Source organism: Syngnathoides biaculeatus, chromosome 12, assembly GCF_019802595.1.
Source record: "Syngnathoides biaculeatus isolate LvHL_M chromosome 12, ASM1980259v1, whole genome shotgun sequence".
NCBI lineage: Eukaryota > Metazoa > Chordata > Actinopteri > Syngnathiformes > Syngnathidae > Syngnathoides > Syngnathoides biaculeatus.
In genome coordinates, this window is record NC_084651.1 from 19,674,532 (window position 1) to 19,689,960 (window position 15,429).

Genomic DNA, 15,429 nt, shown 5'->3' on the forward strand with positions numbered 1-15,429 from the left:
TGTAGCCAATGGCATTATTATGTTTTGCAGCAATTTCTTTGTGATGGTCTTGACACAGCTCTTGGGTCTTACCTTAGATAAGATATCTTGACTTACACCATGTCAAATCAGACCTATTTGTAGGGCGTCAATTAGTACTGAACCTAGTGATATTAATTTGCACTGACAAAAGGCTGGATTGTCTGATTATTGAGAGATTTTAGGTTTTGTCTTTGCTTTCCATGCCTTTTTGCACCTCCCTTTCTGCATCTTCAATATTTTTTCCACCACTCAATTTCTGAAGTTATTTGTTCTATTTTACTTATGATGACTTGGGTTGTTCCCAACATCTGATGAAAAGTTCATGTCAGTAGCACTTTTGGAAATATATTTTGAGAAAGTGGTGAAGTGGTGTATACTTACTTCAGCCGCATTAAGCGGTATAGGGAACAGATGGATGGACTATCCGTGGATGCATGGATGGATGGATGGATGGATAGTCCAGTCATTCATTTACTGAACCACTTATCCCCACAAGGGTCACCGGAGTGCTGCAGCCTATCCCAAGGGCAATTTATAGTCTCCAATCAATGCATGTCTTTGGGATGTGGGAGGAAACTAGAGTTTCGGGAGAAAACCCACGCAGGCATGGGGAGAACATGCAAACCCCACACTGGCAGGGCTGGGATTTGAACCCAGGTCCTCCTAATTGTGAAACTAACGCTCTAACCACTCACTACACCATGCTCCCTGGATGTAAAGTACAAAATACAATAAAATTCATCCATAAATTTCACATTTTCAAAGGGCTAGCGGCGAAGTAGAAGGCACACATTAGTTCAACATGTCTCTATGAGTCAATTAGTTTACACCTTTTTGAGGGGTGCCATCATTTTTGTCCAGGCTTGTTTTCTTGATTGTGTTGAACCACAATTCAACCTAATTTTTATTTATAATTAGGCTATTTTTCACAGCATTGTTAAATGTAGTTGCATAAATATGCACACCCTCTAACTAATGTGTTGTTGCAGCAATTTTGCCATATATCCAGGGGTGCACATAACAGGTGTGCAGGTGCATATGTCCACTAAAAATATTTAATGCACACCAGATTCAAGTATGTCACTGTAGCATTTGCGTGCCAACCATTTTCTTTTCCTTGGGAGTAGTATTGTGTAATTCATTAACTACAAGTTCAAATGAATGTACTGAATGGGATCACTTTGTGCACTGATTCATTCCATTCTTACTTCAGTTGAGTCTTGCCACAGGTATGTGACGCACGAGAAACTGCTGGAAAGAGTGCAAAATGGCCTGTCTGTGGGCTTCATGGCATCTCGGTCTTGCTGCAAGTGGCTACAGCGGTCCGATACAATATGTCTTGATGTCACGCCGCTTTAGGTGCAAAAAATATTGGGAACTGTCGCCCTACAGAACTGTGCCAAATCAGCTGATCACGTGGTCCTATACTGTCAGTCTTTAAGTTCTTCTAGTGAGCTGGGAAAAAGATGAGAACTGAGCAACAACCTGTGGTTCTCTCTCGAGAGAGCCTGACCAAAATAATTGTGCACCCCTGCTTATTTCACAGCACAGTCTTTAAGGATAAAACTATTGATGTGGTAATTCACCTTGATTGAGATACTAGTGTTGTGTTTTAATTTTTCGTTGATAGCTGTGGTACTTATTTGTGTTGATTTGACAAAAGTAAGTACAGAATCTGAAAATCATCTTTTTCATTAATAATTGAAACAACATAAATCATTGATTCGCTCACTGAGTTGATGGTCCCCTTGACCTTTGAGGCATATTTATGCACAACATTTTGAAATCTAAATTGCATGATTAAATTTGGAATATTTCACTGGCTGAGTGCAGGTTTGTCTGTGTAATTAAGGAGCCATGTTTAGTTCACGATGCAAAGTGCACTTCAAAGTCTTTAATCCATCCCATGAAGTTGTAGATTGATGAAACAAGGATGGATGGGTCTCCCAATGGAGACTGAAGTCTAGTTTAGAAAGATAAGTTAAAACAAGGTCCGTGTTTTTATTTGATTGTGGCACTTTTATGAATATGCTACATGTTTCCTTTTTATCCAGGCTTTAGTTAGGTGAAGAAGAAGCCGTTGCCAGTTTAGTATGGCATCCCTTGGTTACAATAAGCTCAAACTGTACTGACCAAAAATATAAATGCAACACTTATTTCTTGTGATCTGTACTTCATCCATCAATCCATTTTCCAAGGCGTATATTCTCAGAAGGGCCGCGGGAGTGCTGGAGCCTATTGCAGCCAATTTCATGTGAAAGGCGGACTGCACCCTGAAGTGGTCGCTAGTCAGTTGTAGGGCACATATCGACACCGTCACTGCGTGGGGACTGAACCCACGCTGTCAGGAAGAACACTTGTTTTTTTTTTAGCTTCCAGGAATTTTGTACAGACCCTTGCAACATGGGACAGTGTATTATCATGCTGCAGCATGAGTTGATGGTCATGCATGAATGGCACAGCCATGGGCCTTAGGATCTCATGATGGTGTATCTGTGCATTAAAAATCCCATCAATAAAATGTACCGGTTTGTTGCACATAACATACCTCCAAATGCATGCCCTTCTATCAATATTCAGCCTCCGAAAGCAGAGGTGTCTACAAGAAAGCATCATCTTCCTTCACCCACTTGTAGTGTTTTCTCTACATCGACATTTCAATGTAGGAGATAATCATGTTGTGATAATTGAATGGTAGTTGGTTGCTTTATATTGAGCTTCTCCTTTTGTAGTCTCAAAATAATAATGTAGTGGCCTTTTTACTTGCTCCCTCAGTAGCTTCTTTTCAAAAATCCACAACAGATGGTATGCATTTTCCATGGATGAATCACTTAGCTAGGGTGGGTTTTGTATTCCTGGCTTTGACTAAGCAAAGCTGCATGTATACGTGCCCTCCAACTTAAGTTTTAAGAATGCACCTGTCATTAAGCTGAATATTTAAAAAAATGGGTGTTGGATTTACCATTTTCTCTCGTTGTTTTCTTTCCTTCCCTCAGACTCTGGAGGAACCACCTTACTTGACAGTAGGGACTGATGTGAGTGCCAAGTACCGAGGGGCTTTCTGTGAGGCTAAGATTAAAACGGCCAAACGTCTAGTCAAGGCGAAGGTAAGCGTTCTTAAATATGCTTATGAAGTGAAATTTCAAGTTTTTTCTTCCTGTAGAATATAAATTATATATACATATATACTATACAAAGGTCACTAGGCCTCGCCCTCTTAATCTTGTTGCTGTTATTTTGTCTTCTATCAGAATTGAATTGTCATGCCTTGTGATATTCTGAAATAAAGAGATTCCATAGTCCAATGAATGAAAACGCCAATTTGGTCATTTGAAAAGAATCAGTTGAACCAGAAAGAGAGTACACTGGCACATTTCGGCTGCTACTTCTCTCTGAGGAAGTTTAAAGTGGCTGACTTTAACCAGGATCCCTTGCTATTCAGTGGCCAATGTTAGAACCCGGATTAACTTTGCACCTATCGGTACCACAAATCCTTGTTGACTAGGATCAGATGCCTTATTTCTAGCTAGCTGCCTAGCTAGCCGGCTAGCTCTCGTCAACTGCCATGCGATGTTGTTTTCTGCGCAACTTTCCCCCAGTTGATTCTCCTGCAGTCGCCTCCTATCTGGATTCTGTTGTGTTGAGGCCATAAAGATGCATGCAGCTCCTCGGGTTCTGCTATTGGATGCCTTCTTCTGCAGAGGTCATCTTTCTATTTGCATCCTTGATCTATGATCATCACAGCTTCAAGAATAAACTACTCACATGCAAAAGCTATGCACATTCAAAGTCAAAATGCTTTTGGCCATAAACAGGCAAAAACATATGAAGTATTTTGCATTTTCTGTTTGTCGGACTAAAATAAGGCGTATGATAATCTAAGATTTTTTTCTGATGTGAGTCAGAAAATTGTGATTTGATGATTGCTTTTCCATGGCTAGCGGAATCCCAATTTGGGTAACCACTGATTTGTGCACAACCAAAATGGTAAAAAAAATTAGGTGCATGAAACAAACACTGATGGATAACTTTGTTAATTTGGATAATTATGGGGAAGGTTTCATACTGGAATAATGGAGAATCATTTTAAGATGTGCTGAATGTTGACAAATATCCAGCTGTTTCACTTGCATGGTGAAGCACCATCTGAGGTTGCTCGTAGGTGTTGGATCACCGTCCTGAGGCCAAGCTCACACAGATGAAGTTTTTAGTCTACCTCACCAGGTACCCATCAAGGCCTCGGGCATCCAATTTATTTATACCCTCCTTACAGTATGATAGCCCCACTGTTGTTTCCCCATTGCGTCATGCTTTGATGATAAAGGCTATGGAAGATACTTACTGGACTGTATCATTCCCCAGTAGGGCTGAGCATCTGGTTAATATACTCGAAGAGGGGCAGTGCACTTGTCTCTTACAATGGAGGCATTCTGGATTATACTACCTGGCAGCAACTACCAGAGGGACAACTGTTCCAAACCCAAATAGTTTTCTGCCCATGCAGTCAGTAGCCTACTAGGTTATGATAATAGTTTATATATACAATGAAGAAAATATGTATTTGAACACCCTGCTATATTGCAAGTTCTCCCACTTAGAAATCATTGAAGGGGTCTGAAATTTTCATCGTAGGTGCATGTCCACTGTGGGAGAGATAATCTAAAAGGAAAAATCCAGAAATCACAATGTATGATTTTTTTTGAACGATTTATTTGTGTGATATAGCTGCAAATAAGTATTTGAAGACTTGAGAAAACCAATGTTAATATTTGATACAGTAGCCTTTGTTTATAATTACAGAGGTTAAACATTTCCCGTAGTTGTTCACCAGGTTTGCACACAATGCAGGAGGGATTTTGGCCCATTCCTCCATACAGATCTTCTCTAGATCAGACAGGTTTCTGGGGTGTCACTGAGAAACACGGAGTTTTATATTATTTTCTATTGGGTTTAGGGCTGGAGTCTGGCAAGGCCACCCCAGAACCTTGATATGCTTCTTATGGAGCCACTCCTTGGTTTTCCTGGCTGTGTGCTTCGGGTCATTGTCATGTTGAAAGACCCAGCCACGGCCCATTTTCAATGCTCAGACTGTGTTCAAATACCTATATTCTTCAGTGTATATGGTGGCACGGTGGTGTAGCTGTAAAGCGTTGGCCTCACAGTTCTGAGGACTGGGGTTCAATCCCGGCCCCGCGTGTGTGAAGTTTTCATGTTCTCCCTGTGTCTCTTTGGGTTTTCTTTGGGCACTCCGGTTTCCTCCCACATCCCCAAAACATGCAACGTTAATTGGACACTCTAAATTGCCCCTAGGTGTGATTGTGAGTGTGACTGTTGTCTCCATGTGCCCTGCGATTGGCTGGCAACTAGTTCGGGGTATATCCCGCCTTGGAGTCACTGTTGTACAAGACACTGATGGTGTAGTGGTACACACGCCTGTCTTTGGTGCGGGCAGCGTGGGATCGATTCCTGCTCAGTGATAGGATCAATATCTGCTCTGCAACTAATTGGGGACCAGTTCAGGATGTAGTCCGCCTTTCTCCAGAAGTTAGCTGGGATACATTCCAGCTCTCCTGTGACTGTTGTGCGGATAAGCGGCTTGGATGATGGATGGATGGATATAATCTGCCATATTATATTTATCCACACAAACTGGAATGAAGTTCATGGGGTTATGTCTCCTATTTTGCTGCCTGAACCTGCAGCACTGTAGGAGAGTGAATTTTTAAGTTCCTAACAACAATAGTCTAAATTAGTTGCAGTTACTTTTAGCTGTGTTCAATTTGAGTATGTATATTTCACTGTCATGTGTTTTACCCTACAGCCTGTAAACAATCTGCGGTTAATTTTGTCATTTCTTTAAAGATGGGACTTAATGTGTATTTGAAAATAAGTGGGATCTGTGTTTGCTCCCATCAAACATGCCTGTTTACTGAATTACCGGTCATATAAATATGTGCAATCTTAAATAGGCTGTTCTTATTCAATTCAGGAAATTTATTCAATGGGGTCTCCCTACAGGGAGCACGGTGGAGGAATCCAGTCTCACCCTTGTAGTGTTTGAATGTTGTTCCCAGGCCTGTTTGGGTTTTGTCCGGGTACTCCGGGTTCATCCCACATAACAAAAACATGCACGGCAGGTTAATTAAAGACTCTAAATTGTCTGTAGGTACTAATGTGAGTGGAAATGATTGTTTATATGTGCCCTGCGATTGGCTGATAACCAATTCAGGTGTACCCTGGCTCCTGCCCACAGTTAGCTGGCATAGACTTTAGGATACCCGCAACCCTAGTGAGGACAAGTGTCGAGGATGGATGGATGGATGGATGGATGGATGTGTCTCCTTGCAGAGCTCGATGCTTGTGGTCCAAAGACAGTGGTGTAAAAAGAAACAAATGACCCAGTAACTGCATGTACCTGTATGAGGGTTTCCAAGTTAACTTGCTGTTCACAAGGGTGGTTTTTCATCGGATATGTATAGGCAGTATGTTTCATAAACAAGAAGCATGCATCTGAATATTCTACTCCAATGAGTTTAAACTTCCCTCATTAATCTCTTTCTGTTTGTTTAACAAGTTAATAGTTGCAGCATCTGGCATGAGGTTCTTTGAGAGATTCGAGTGAGCGATTTGTGACATTCATTTTTATGGTGCTGCTCTGCACTTGAAGACTTGTGAAGTCAATTATCCCAATCCTGATTTTACCTACTGTGAAATGATAAGCACACATACCATGAGAAAAGGACAGACCATACAGCACTGTGCCAAATTTAGAGGCCATATTTGTTGTGCTACTTCTTGAGCTATTATCAGGAGGCATGTCATCATGGAATAGGAATACACTGAATTTAGTTATAGTCACTTAATGTACATCTCATGAACAATTTGCTCTCTGGACTTTAGGATGAGAATGTAAATGAAATAATATCACAAGTGAAATTGCCCCCATTAATCTAAAATTTTGCTTTCGGTTGAAAACTAAACTTGAACATCCATCCATCCGTGTTCTTCACCGCTTATCCTCACAAGGGTCCCGGTAGGGATGGAGCCTATCCCAGCTGTCAATGGGCAGGAGGCAGGGTATACCCTGAACTGGTTGCCAGCCAATCACAGGGCACATAGAGATGAACAACAGCTGCTCTCACAATTACACCTTGGGGCAATTTAGAGTGTCCAATTAATGTTGCATGTTTTTGGGATGTCGGAGAAAACTGGAGTCCCTGGAGAAAACCCATGCAAGCACGGGGAGAACATGCAAACTCAAAACCGCCGAGATTGAACCTGGGAACTCAAAACTGTGAGGCCAACGCTTTCCAGCTGATACACCGTGCCGCCAAACTTGAACATAATGAATGTTAATTATTTTTAAAGATTTAATCTTTTTTTTATGATATTTTTCTTTTTTCTTATCTTTTTTTTATTTCAAAACAAAGTTTCAGTTTGAACATTATGTTGTAGTCATAGTGTATTCAATTAAATATAGGTTGAACATCCAAATCATTGTATTCAGTTTTTGTTTCTTTAACACAACGTCCCAACTACATTGGAATCGGGGTTGTAGAAGTATTTTATGAATGCAACTATTGGCCAAAATGAACCTAACCACATGAAAGTGTCTCTACAGATGACTAACTTGTTTTTGTTGGTGTGTTGCACCACGGTACAAGTGCATTAATGCATCAGTGATGTGGTCGAGACAAAAAAAGTTGGTCATAGATTTTTTGAAGTTTTATAAGATTATATCAGTAATTAGATCTTATGAACTTGTGTTGAACTGAAACTTCCGTTTTAACTAGAATCTAGTGAGATTTCTGATTAAGTAGCTTCTGCTAATTATAAAGTCATATTTATTAGATGCAGTTTGTAAGGATTCAGATGAGCAACAACTGTATCATTAATAAGGATTCAGGAAAGCAACAACTGTATAATTACAGTTTGTTAATTTAATGAACAATAGTAATAGTAATATATCCATCCATCCATTAATTTTCTTAGCCGCTTATCCTCACAAGAGCTGTGGGTGTGCTGGAGCCTATCCCAGCTCTCAACGGGCAGGAGGCGGGGTACACCCTGAAGTGGTTGCCAGCCAATCACAGGGCACATAAGACAGACAGCTGCACTCACAATCACACCTATGGGCAATTTAGAGTGTCCAATTAATGTTGCATGTTTTTGGGAAGTGGGAGGAAACTGGATTGCCCAGAGAAAACCCACCTAGGCATGGGGAGAACATGCAAACTCCACACAGGCAGGGCCGGGATTGAACCCAGGACCTCAAAACTGTGAGGCCAACACTTTACAGGTGTTCCACTGTGCTGCCTAATAATGATTTATTATTATTATTATTATTATTATTATTTTCTTTAGATCCAGCTCTCAAGCTCTCAGGGTCTCTGTACAAACATAGTTAAAAGAAATACAATAAAAATATACTTTCATCCATTTTCCAAGCCGCTTATCCTCACAAGGTTCATGGGAGTGCTGGAGCCTATCCCAGCTAACCTTGGGCAAAAGGTGGACTACACCCTGAACTGGTCACCAGTCAATCACAGGGCACATACGGACACCATCACTGGAACGAAGTCAGTGGTGTGTACCACCATACCATCAGTGACTTCATAATAAAGCGTCAATCAAAATGACAAATAAAAATGAGACGAAGTGTTAAACTGAATAGGTACCCCGGAAAAGGTATGTTTTCAGTTTGGATGTAAAGAGGGTCTGTATTTCAGAGGTCAGGTTACTTCTGAGTTCCAAAGACAGGACGTAGAGCCGTGGACACGGGGGCAGAAGGGACGGTGAGGTGGATGGAGAAGGAAGAATTGAGAGAACTGGAGGGGTGTAGCAATGTGAAGAAGGTCAGCACGATATGGCAGGGTGAGGTTATTCGGCATAGATGGTGCAAATCTCTATTTTATATTTGATGTGCTATTGGGGAAGCAGCCAGTGAAATTGTAGGGCTGGAGTGGTTTGCTGAGTAGACTCGGTTCTGGTGATAATACGGGTGGTAAAATACTAGTGAAACTAGGTTTTTTTTTTTTGTGACTTGTGGGGGAGAACAAACTGGAGAGAGTTGCAATAATTCAGATGGGAAGTGATGAGGTTATGGACATAGACCGCACCACAGTGGGGGCCCTGGCGGACACTAGAAGAAGCAGGGGACAGATGGGATTTGAATGATTTTATTTGAACAAACTGGGTGCAGCCAGACAGATAAGAGCTGTCAGCCACTGTTGGGGTTTAATGTGAAATTTGTTCGAGAGGATGGTGTGGCAAATGGTATCAAAAGCTGTAGTCAGATCAAGGAGGATTGGGATAGTGTGTAAGCCAAAGTCACCCACATTAGTGGTTTTGTTGATTGCTCTTTTGGTGCTATAGAACAGGTGGAAACCAGACTGAATTATTCATCATGGTTTTTAGAATTAAGGTGGGAGTGGAGCTCGGAAGCGAAGGTCTTTTCCCAGGTTTTTCTAGAAATGGGAGTTTGGCGATGCGACCAAGTTTATTGAAATTATTTGGATCTGAACCAGATTTTTTTTTCAGTATTGAGGTTATGGCTCCAGTTTCGAGTGCTGTGGGAACTACCAGTAGAGAGAGATCAGTGGATGATGTTTGAGGGGAACCAGGAATTGGAAGCAAGCTTTTACTAGAACTATTAGAGAGCGGGTCAAGTTAGCAAGTAGATGGCTTGGAGGGACATATTATTTTTTAAATGTCCACGTCGGAAGTCAGAGCAAAACTTAGTGAGTGGACAGGTCGGACAGGGGAGGTGGTGAGAATTGACTCGGGCAGGAGGTAGTAGCAAGTTGCTGGTGTTTGAGTTTTACATAGAAAAGTGACGTACAGGAATTATAGAAAACAGATGAGTACAAGTGGGAGGGAATGGAGACCAATGAGTGTGAAATATTGACATTTGAGTCTGTATAACATTTTTCTCTCCTAGCAGTTTATAGATTTCCACAGTGTGCTAGATTTGCAATTTTGGTCTTAGTGTTAACAGATGCATGATGATCTACTGTGTTTCACTTAGCAGAGGCTGCAGAGGGGTGGAAAGTAGTGTGCAGAGGGGTGGATGGTAGGTGGGCTTGACATTTAAAGTTAAAATCTGCAATTCTAACATTCGCACTGTGTCTGTTAAATGACACACTTGTCTTTGCTACAGCTGCACGTCAAACATTCATCATTTTAACTATGTAGAGTCCATCCCAGTCACTCTTATATCAAAGCAAGTATATTGTTGGCTATGAAATGATATTGTGAGTGGACTGTTCAGAATTGATTCTCCATTCATTTTGCTGAGTGTCTTCTGTATCTCTCTCTTCCACTTCAGGTGACCTTTAAGTCAGACCTGTCCACGGCTGAGGTCAACGATGAAAGCATCAAAGGACCACTAAAGGTGAGACAGGTTGGATGAAGAACTGTGGCAGTCATCAACATCATGTATTGCATTATGATTGTTTTATTTTGATTGAAATGTCATCGCATTAGTCACAATTTGAATTCCCGGAGCAGAACCTTTCAAACATGGCTTTGCTATTTAATTTCAGCCACAGAAAGACATTGGGGAAGAGTTTGAAAAAAAATTCTGTTACATTTTGATGCCGATTAAAAGTAAAATTGCCATGACTCATTTACAGCAATCTGGGAACTTGTTTGTGCAGTCACAATTGAGACAGTGAGAGGTGTGTGCAGTTTTTTATGAGTCAGTACTATCAATATCTGCAAACAGAAAGCGAACATAGTAGGAATTAAGAGGATGCCATATCCATTATAAAACATAGTAATAAAGAGACATTGCAGTCATGCCTGTTTGTTTCATATTTCATTGTATGTCAATATTATAAGTGAGCACATATCTACGAAGTACACTATTTTTCAAATTAAAAAAAACAGGGATGATTGTTTAAAAAAAACCTGACGAGATAGAGAAAAACTGGCATCAGTTTTGGATTCTGCACCCAAAAATTAGTTAAAAACAGCCGTCAGACCAAACTCAACAAAAAAAATTGTTCCCCAGCAAAGCAGTCTTAATGGTTTTACATTTTATATTTTACTTTCAAACACATGATGACATATCCCATCAAACCACCAAAAGTTTTTTTTCCCGGTTATTAAGCCAAAATTCAACAATTTTTGTTTCCTACAGGTGGGTGCCATTGTAGAAGTGAAAAATCAGGATGGAGTTCACCAGGAGGCCACAATCAATAAGCTGACCGACGCAAGTATTTACACAGTCGGTGAGTCATAATGATGACAGGTTGTCAAAGTAGAGCATATTGTTGATTATTATTTTGAATCTAATAAGAATTGCACCTTTACTTATGACAGTAATGTAATTCAATATTTTGTGGCAACAGAAATGTGTAGCAAATTTAGCATATTGTTGGAATATTGCTATGTCATAATCATCCACAGTGCATACATATGTGGTCAGAATGGATCTCTCACATTTTAGTATGAAGCAATGTAACTTTCTCCTGATCCAGAAGTGAAGCAAAAATAGGACAAAATAAATCAAATTCCTGATAGCATCAAAGTAACTTTGTAAGGATGACTTTTCAAATATTTCAATGAAACACCAATAAAGGGCTAAGTTAAAAAAAGTTGCCTCTTTGTATTCAGCTCAGACGGACAGCAATATTTATTGTCTTATAAACCTACTTTTGCTCCTGGTCTATACTGCTTTTATGCTCTTTAACTTTTAGTTAACTGTCTGTATTCGTTTAATTGTGCTGAGTAATGGGTAGCAGGTGTCACCTCTAACATACTTTGCCAATTAAAAAAAAACTGAAGCAAAGCAGCTACTGTAAATATTTGATGCAGCGTTACAAAGCAGTTTGAATTAGTCCTATGGAAAGACATTTTTTTCTCACCATGCGAGCATGAGTAATGTGCAGTGCCTTTAAATAATCCTGGCTGACTTACAATGAAAACCATTTCAATTTTGCAGAATTGAAAAATAAACACATTTAAAATGATTGATTGACATTATGTTATTTTTTTCTGTTGTAAGTTGTAACCAGCTCAACAGCCTCTTTTGCTGCTGCCTGTTACTAAAGAGTGCCCTTGGGCCTTTTTGGTTGTTGGGTGCAGAAAAAAAAAAAATCATTCCAGCACACTCTTTTTAAAAACTTGTCCTGTTCAGCTGGGATGGCCTTGTAGAATGGTGGATCTATATCATTTTTTCTGTGCAATAGGAGAGTTTGAAATACTCTACTTATGTTTAAATGTTTTTATTTTCTGATCATTTATTGAAAATGCAGCCAGATAGATAAGGGTTTTCAAACAAAAGTGATATTACAACATTTGTAGATGAGAGTGGGGGGGACACCTGATGATGCCTTGCAATAAGGACCCAAGGACCCAGTGAGGTCCTGAAGCCAACAGACGCACCCGACCAGTTCCAAATGGAGGAGCATGAGCACCAGCACCCTCCTCCACGACCAACCCACCCCCCATCCGGCAAGCCCCTCCCAACCCCGGCGAGCATGGGGGCCCCAATGACCCTGAGTAGTCCCAAAGGGAGGGGTGAAGGCACGGTAACACCTTTTCCACAACCAATACACACCTGAGCCGGCAAGGCCCCACTACCCCTGGACAACATGGCGGTCTTACCCACCAACAGATCCAACACAGGAGCCAGCAGCCACTCAAAAACGGTCATAGGCCACAACAGCGAGCCCGTGTTCAGTGCCTTTTGTGAGCAAGGACGGGCAAGGGCACTAAAAGAGTGGAGGGTCCAAAATAGTGGGGGGGGGGCCTCCACCCCTCCACACCACAACAAGCGGAGTGGCAGGTCCCAGCAGTCAAGTCAAGAGAAATGTGGACCTGTTTAATCCAGTAGTCATTTAATCATAAACTGTCTTTACAAAATCAAGTTGGACAAAAGATCTAAAAAATCTGTGACAAAATGACACGTTCTAAACAGATCCCTGAACAGTCGAGAAATAAAGTACTTGTCATTTATCAGTCTGGAAATGGTGACAAAAGCCATCCGAAGCTTTAGGATTCCAGCAAACCGTAGGGAGCGCAATAATCCTCAAATGGAGAAAACATGGGAACAATGCCGAACCTACCCTGAAGTGGCTGGCCTACAAAGATTACACCAAAAGAGCACTCATCATGAATGACTCATCCAGGAGCTCACAGAGGAACTCAGTACTTCGAAAGAACCGCATACCTCTCTTGCTTCAGTTAAGGTCACTGTTTATGACACAACAGTAAGGAAGAGACTGGGAAAAAATGGGATCAATAGCAAAGTTTTAACACAACCACTGCTTACTAAAAAGAACATAAAGGCTCGACTTTTTTTTTTTTTTTCCAAAAAAACATCTGAATGGTTCCCAACACTTTTGGGAGAGTGTTATACACACCGATAAGATGAAAGTTGAGCTCTATGCTGGAACAGTTTTACTTTGTCACAGTGGAGTTTTTGTGGTTCCATTGTGGTTTTATCGTAATTGAACTTATTTGAGAATCAAAGTCGATCGGTCAAACAGAACAAAGTTTCTAGAGGGGATAGGAAAACAAAGACAAAAGATAGCAGTAATTGTAAACAGGCGAGGAAAACTAACTCATTACATATCTACAACAACGAAACATTAAATATGATTGTTGCATGGGGCTGTAGTGCTACATTGTGTGAGGGAAGGGCAGAACAAGATAGAACAGGACAAGGACAGGAGAAGAAGCATGCAGGACAAGAGTTGTAAACCTGGTCTATTGGACGAGACTATAAGTTAAGGGATACGCAAGCGATTTGCATATTCATGATTTATGTCTCGCAATAAGTGAGTGGCCCAACCAACGCCCAGTGTAAGAGTCTCGGGGGTGTGGGCCTGGGGAAACATGGAAGTGAATTGACACCGTTTTACATGCTCGAAGACTGACAGACGTTTCTTGTAATTGCTGTGCATGCAACGTGGAAGCTGAGGACCCCACCCAATCAATCAAGCGGCAGGATCGGTCCCAGGAGTACCCCCAGAGCAGCCCGGTTGATGGGACGTGCCCCACACCGAGAGACGCAGGGTATTCCGCTGGCCCCACTGAGGCACCCCTAAAACTGCAGCGACACAGTGACCCCATGTCCCCAGCTAAAGGAGGGCAGATAGGGGCACCTGACAGAACAATAAGGGGGGTCCCAGTGAGCAGCCGCGGGTCATGAGATGGGAGCCCCAATGGCAAGCAGTCATTCAGCCCCAGGGAGGGTAGGCGGCCTCAGGAGTACCCTATGCAGCTAAGTGAGAACCGACCATGAACTCACCACGAATTCTGCTGTTACAAAGAAAATATTAAAGGACAATGTTCAGTCATCAGTTTGTGATCACAAGCTGAAGCGTACCTGAGTTTTACAGCAGGATGACAATCCAAAACACACCCTCAAGTCAACCTCGGAATGGCTTAATAAGACAAAATGAAAATTTCAGAGTGACCTCGTCAAAATCCAGATTTGAATCCTATTGAAATGCAGTGGCATGACCGTAAAAAGGCCATCCATGTTCAAGAAATATCAATTTCTGCTGAAATCAAACAATACAATTATTTTAAGTTCACTTTTGTTACACTTGTCTGATATTTACATCCATGATCTGAACTGCTTATTCTCACAAGGGTCTCAGGAGTGCTGAAGGATATCCCAGCTATCTTTGGGCAGGAGGCGGTGTACACCCTGAACTGGTTGGCAGCCAATCGCAGGGAACATACAAACTAACACCCAATCGCACTCACAATTTAGAGTCTCCAGTTAATGGATGTTTTTGGGACGTAGGAGGAAATCGGAATGCCAGAAGAAAACCCGCGCAGGCATGGGGAGAACATGTAAACTCCACACAGGCAGGGCCGGAATTTGAAACCTGGTCCTAAGAACCCTGAGTCAGATGGTTTAGCCAGTCTATCCACGGTGGCGCCTAGTTGGTAATATCCATCCATCCACCCATTTTCTGAGTCGCTTATTCTCACAAGAGTTTCGGGTGTGCAGGAGCCTATCCCAGCTATCGTCGGGCAGGAGGCGGGGTACACCCTGAACTGGTTGGCAGCCAATCGCAGGGCACAAAGTGAAAGACAACAGTCCCACTCACAGTTACACCTAAGGGCAATTTAGCATCTCTAATTAATGTAATGTTTTTGGGATGTGGGAGTAAACCGGAGTGCCCAGAAAAAACCCATGCAGGCACGGGGAAAACATGCAAACTCCACACAGGCAAAGCCGGAATTGAAGTCCCGTTCATCAGAACTGTGAGGCCAACACTCTAACCAGTTTCTGCACCGTGCCGCCCATCGGTAATATCATTCGGGGGAAAAAATGTTTCTTTTCACTTGTGTAGACATGTTTTAAAGTGATATTTGTTGTTGTGCATGTTTCAGGTAAAATATAATATTATACAATACATACCTGTATTGATTTTTTTGTGT

At 41.5% G+C, this 15,429-nt stretch overlaps 1 protein-coding gene across 3 annotated transcripts in view; it reads left to right on the top strand.

Annotated features, from left to right (window-relative positions):
* The window catches only part of arid4b (AT-rich interaction domain 4B), a 64,117-nt gene that overhangs the window by 17,313 nt on the left and 31,375 nt on the right, over positions 1 to 15,429 (top strand). For all 3 annotated transcript variants that reach the window (XM_061837943.1, XM_061837944.1, XM_061837945.1), the window contains exons 3-5: positions 3,018 to 3,128; positions 10,349 to 10,414; positions 11,165 to 11,255. In XM_061837943.1, the coding sequence (XP_061693927.1) occupies positions 3,018 to 3,128; positions 10,349 to 10,414; positions 11,165 to 11,255 (268 nt within the window). The remainder of the gene's footprint in view (positions 1 to 3,017; positions 3,129 to 10,348; positions 10,415 to 11,164; positions 11,256 to 15,429) is intronic.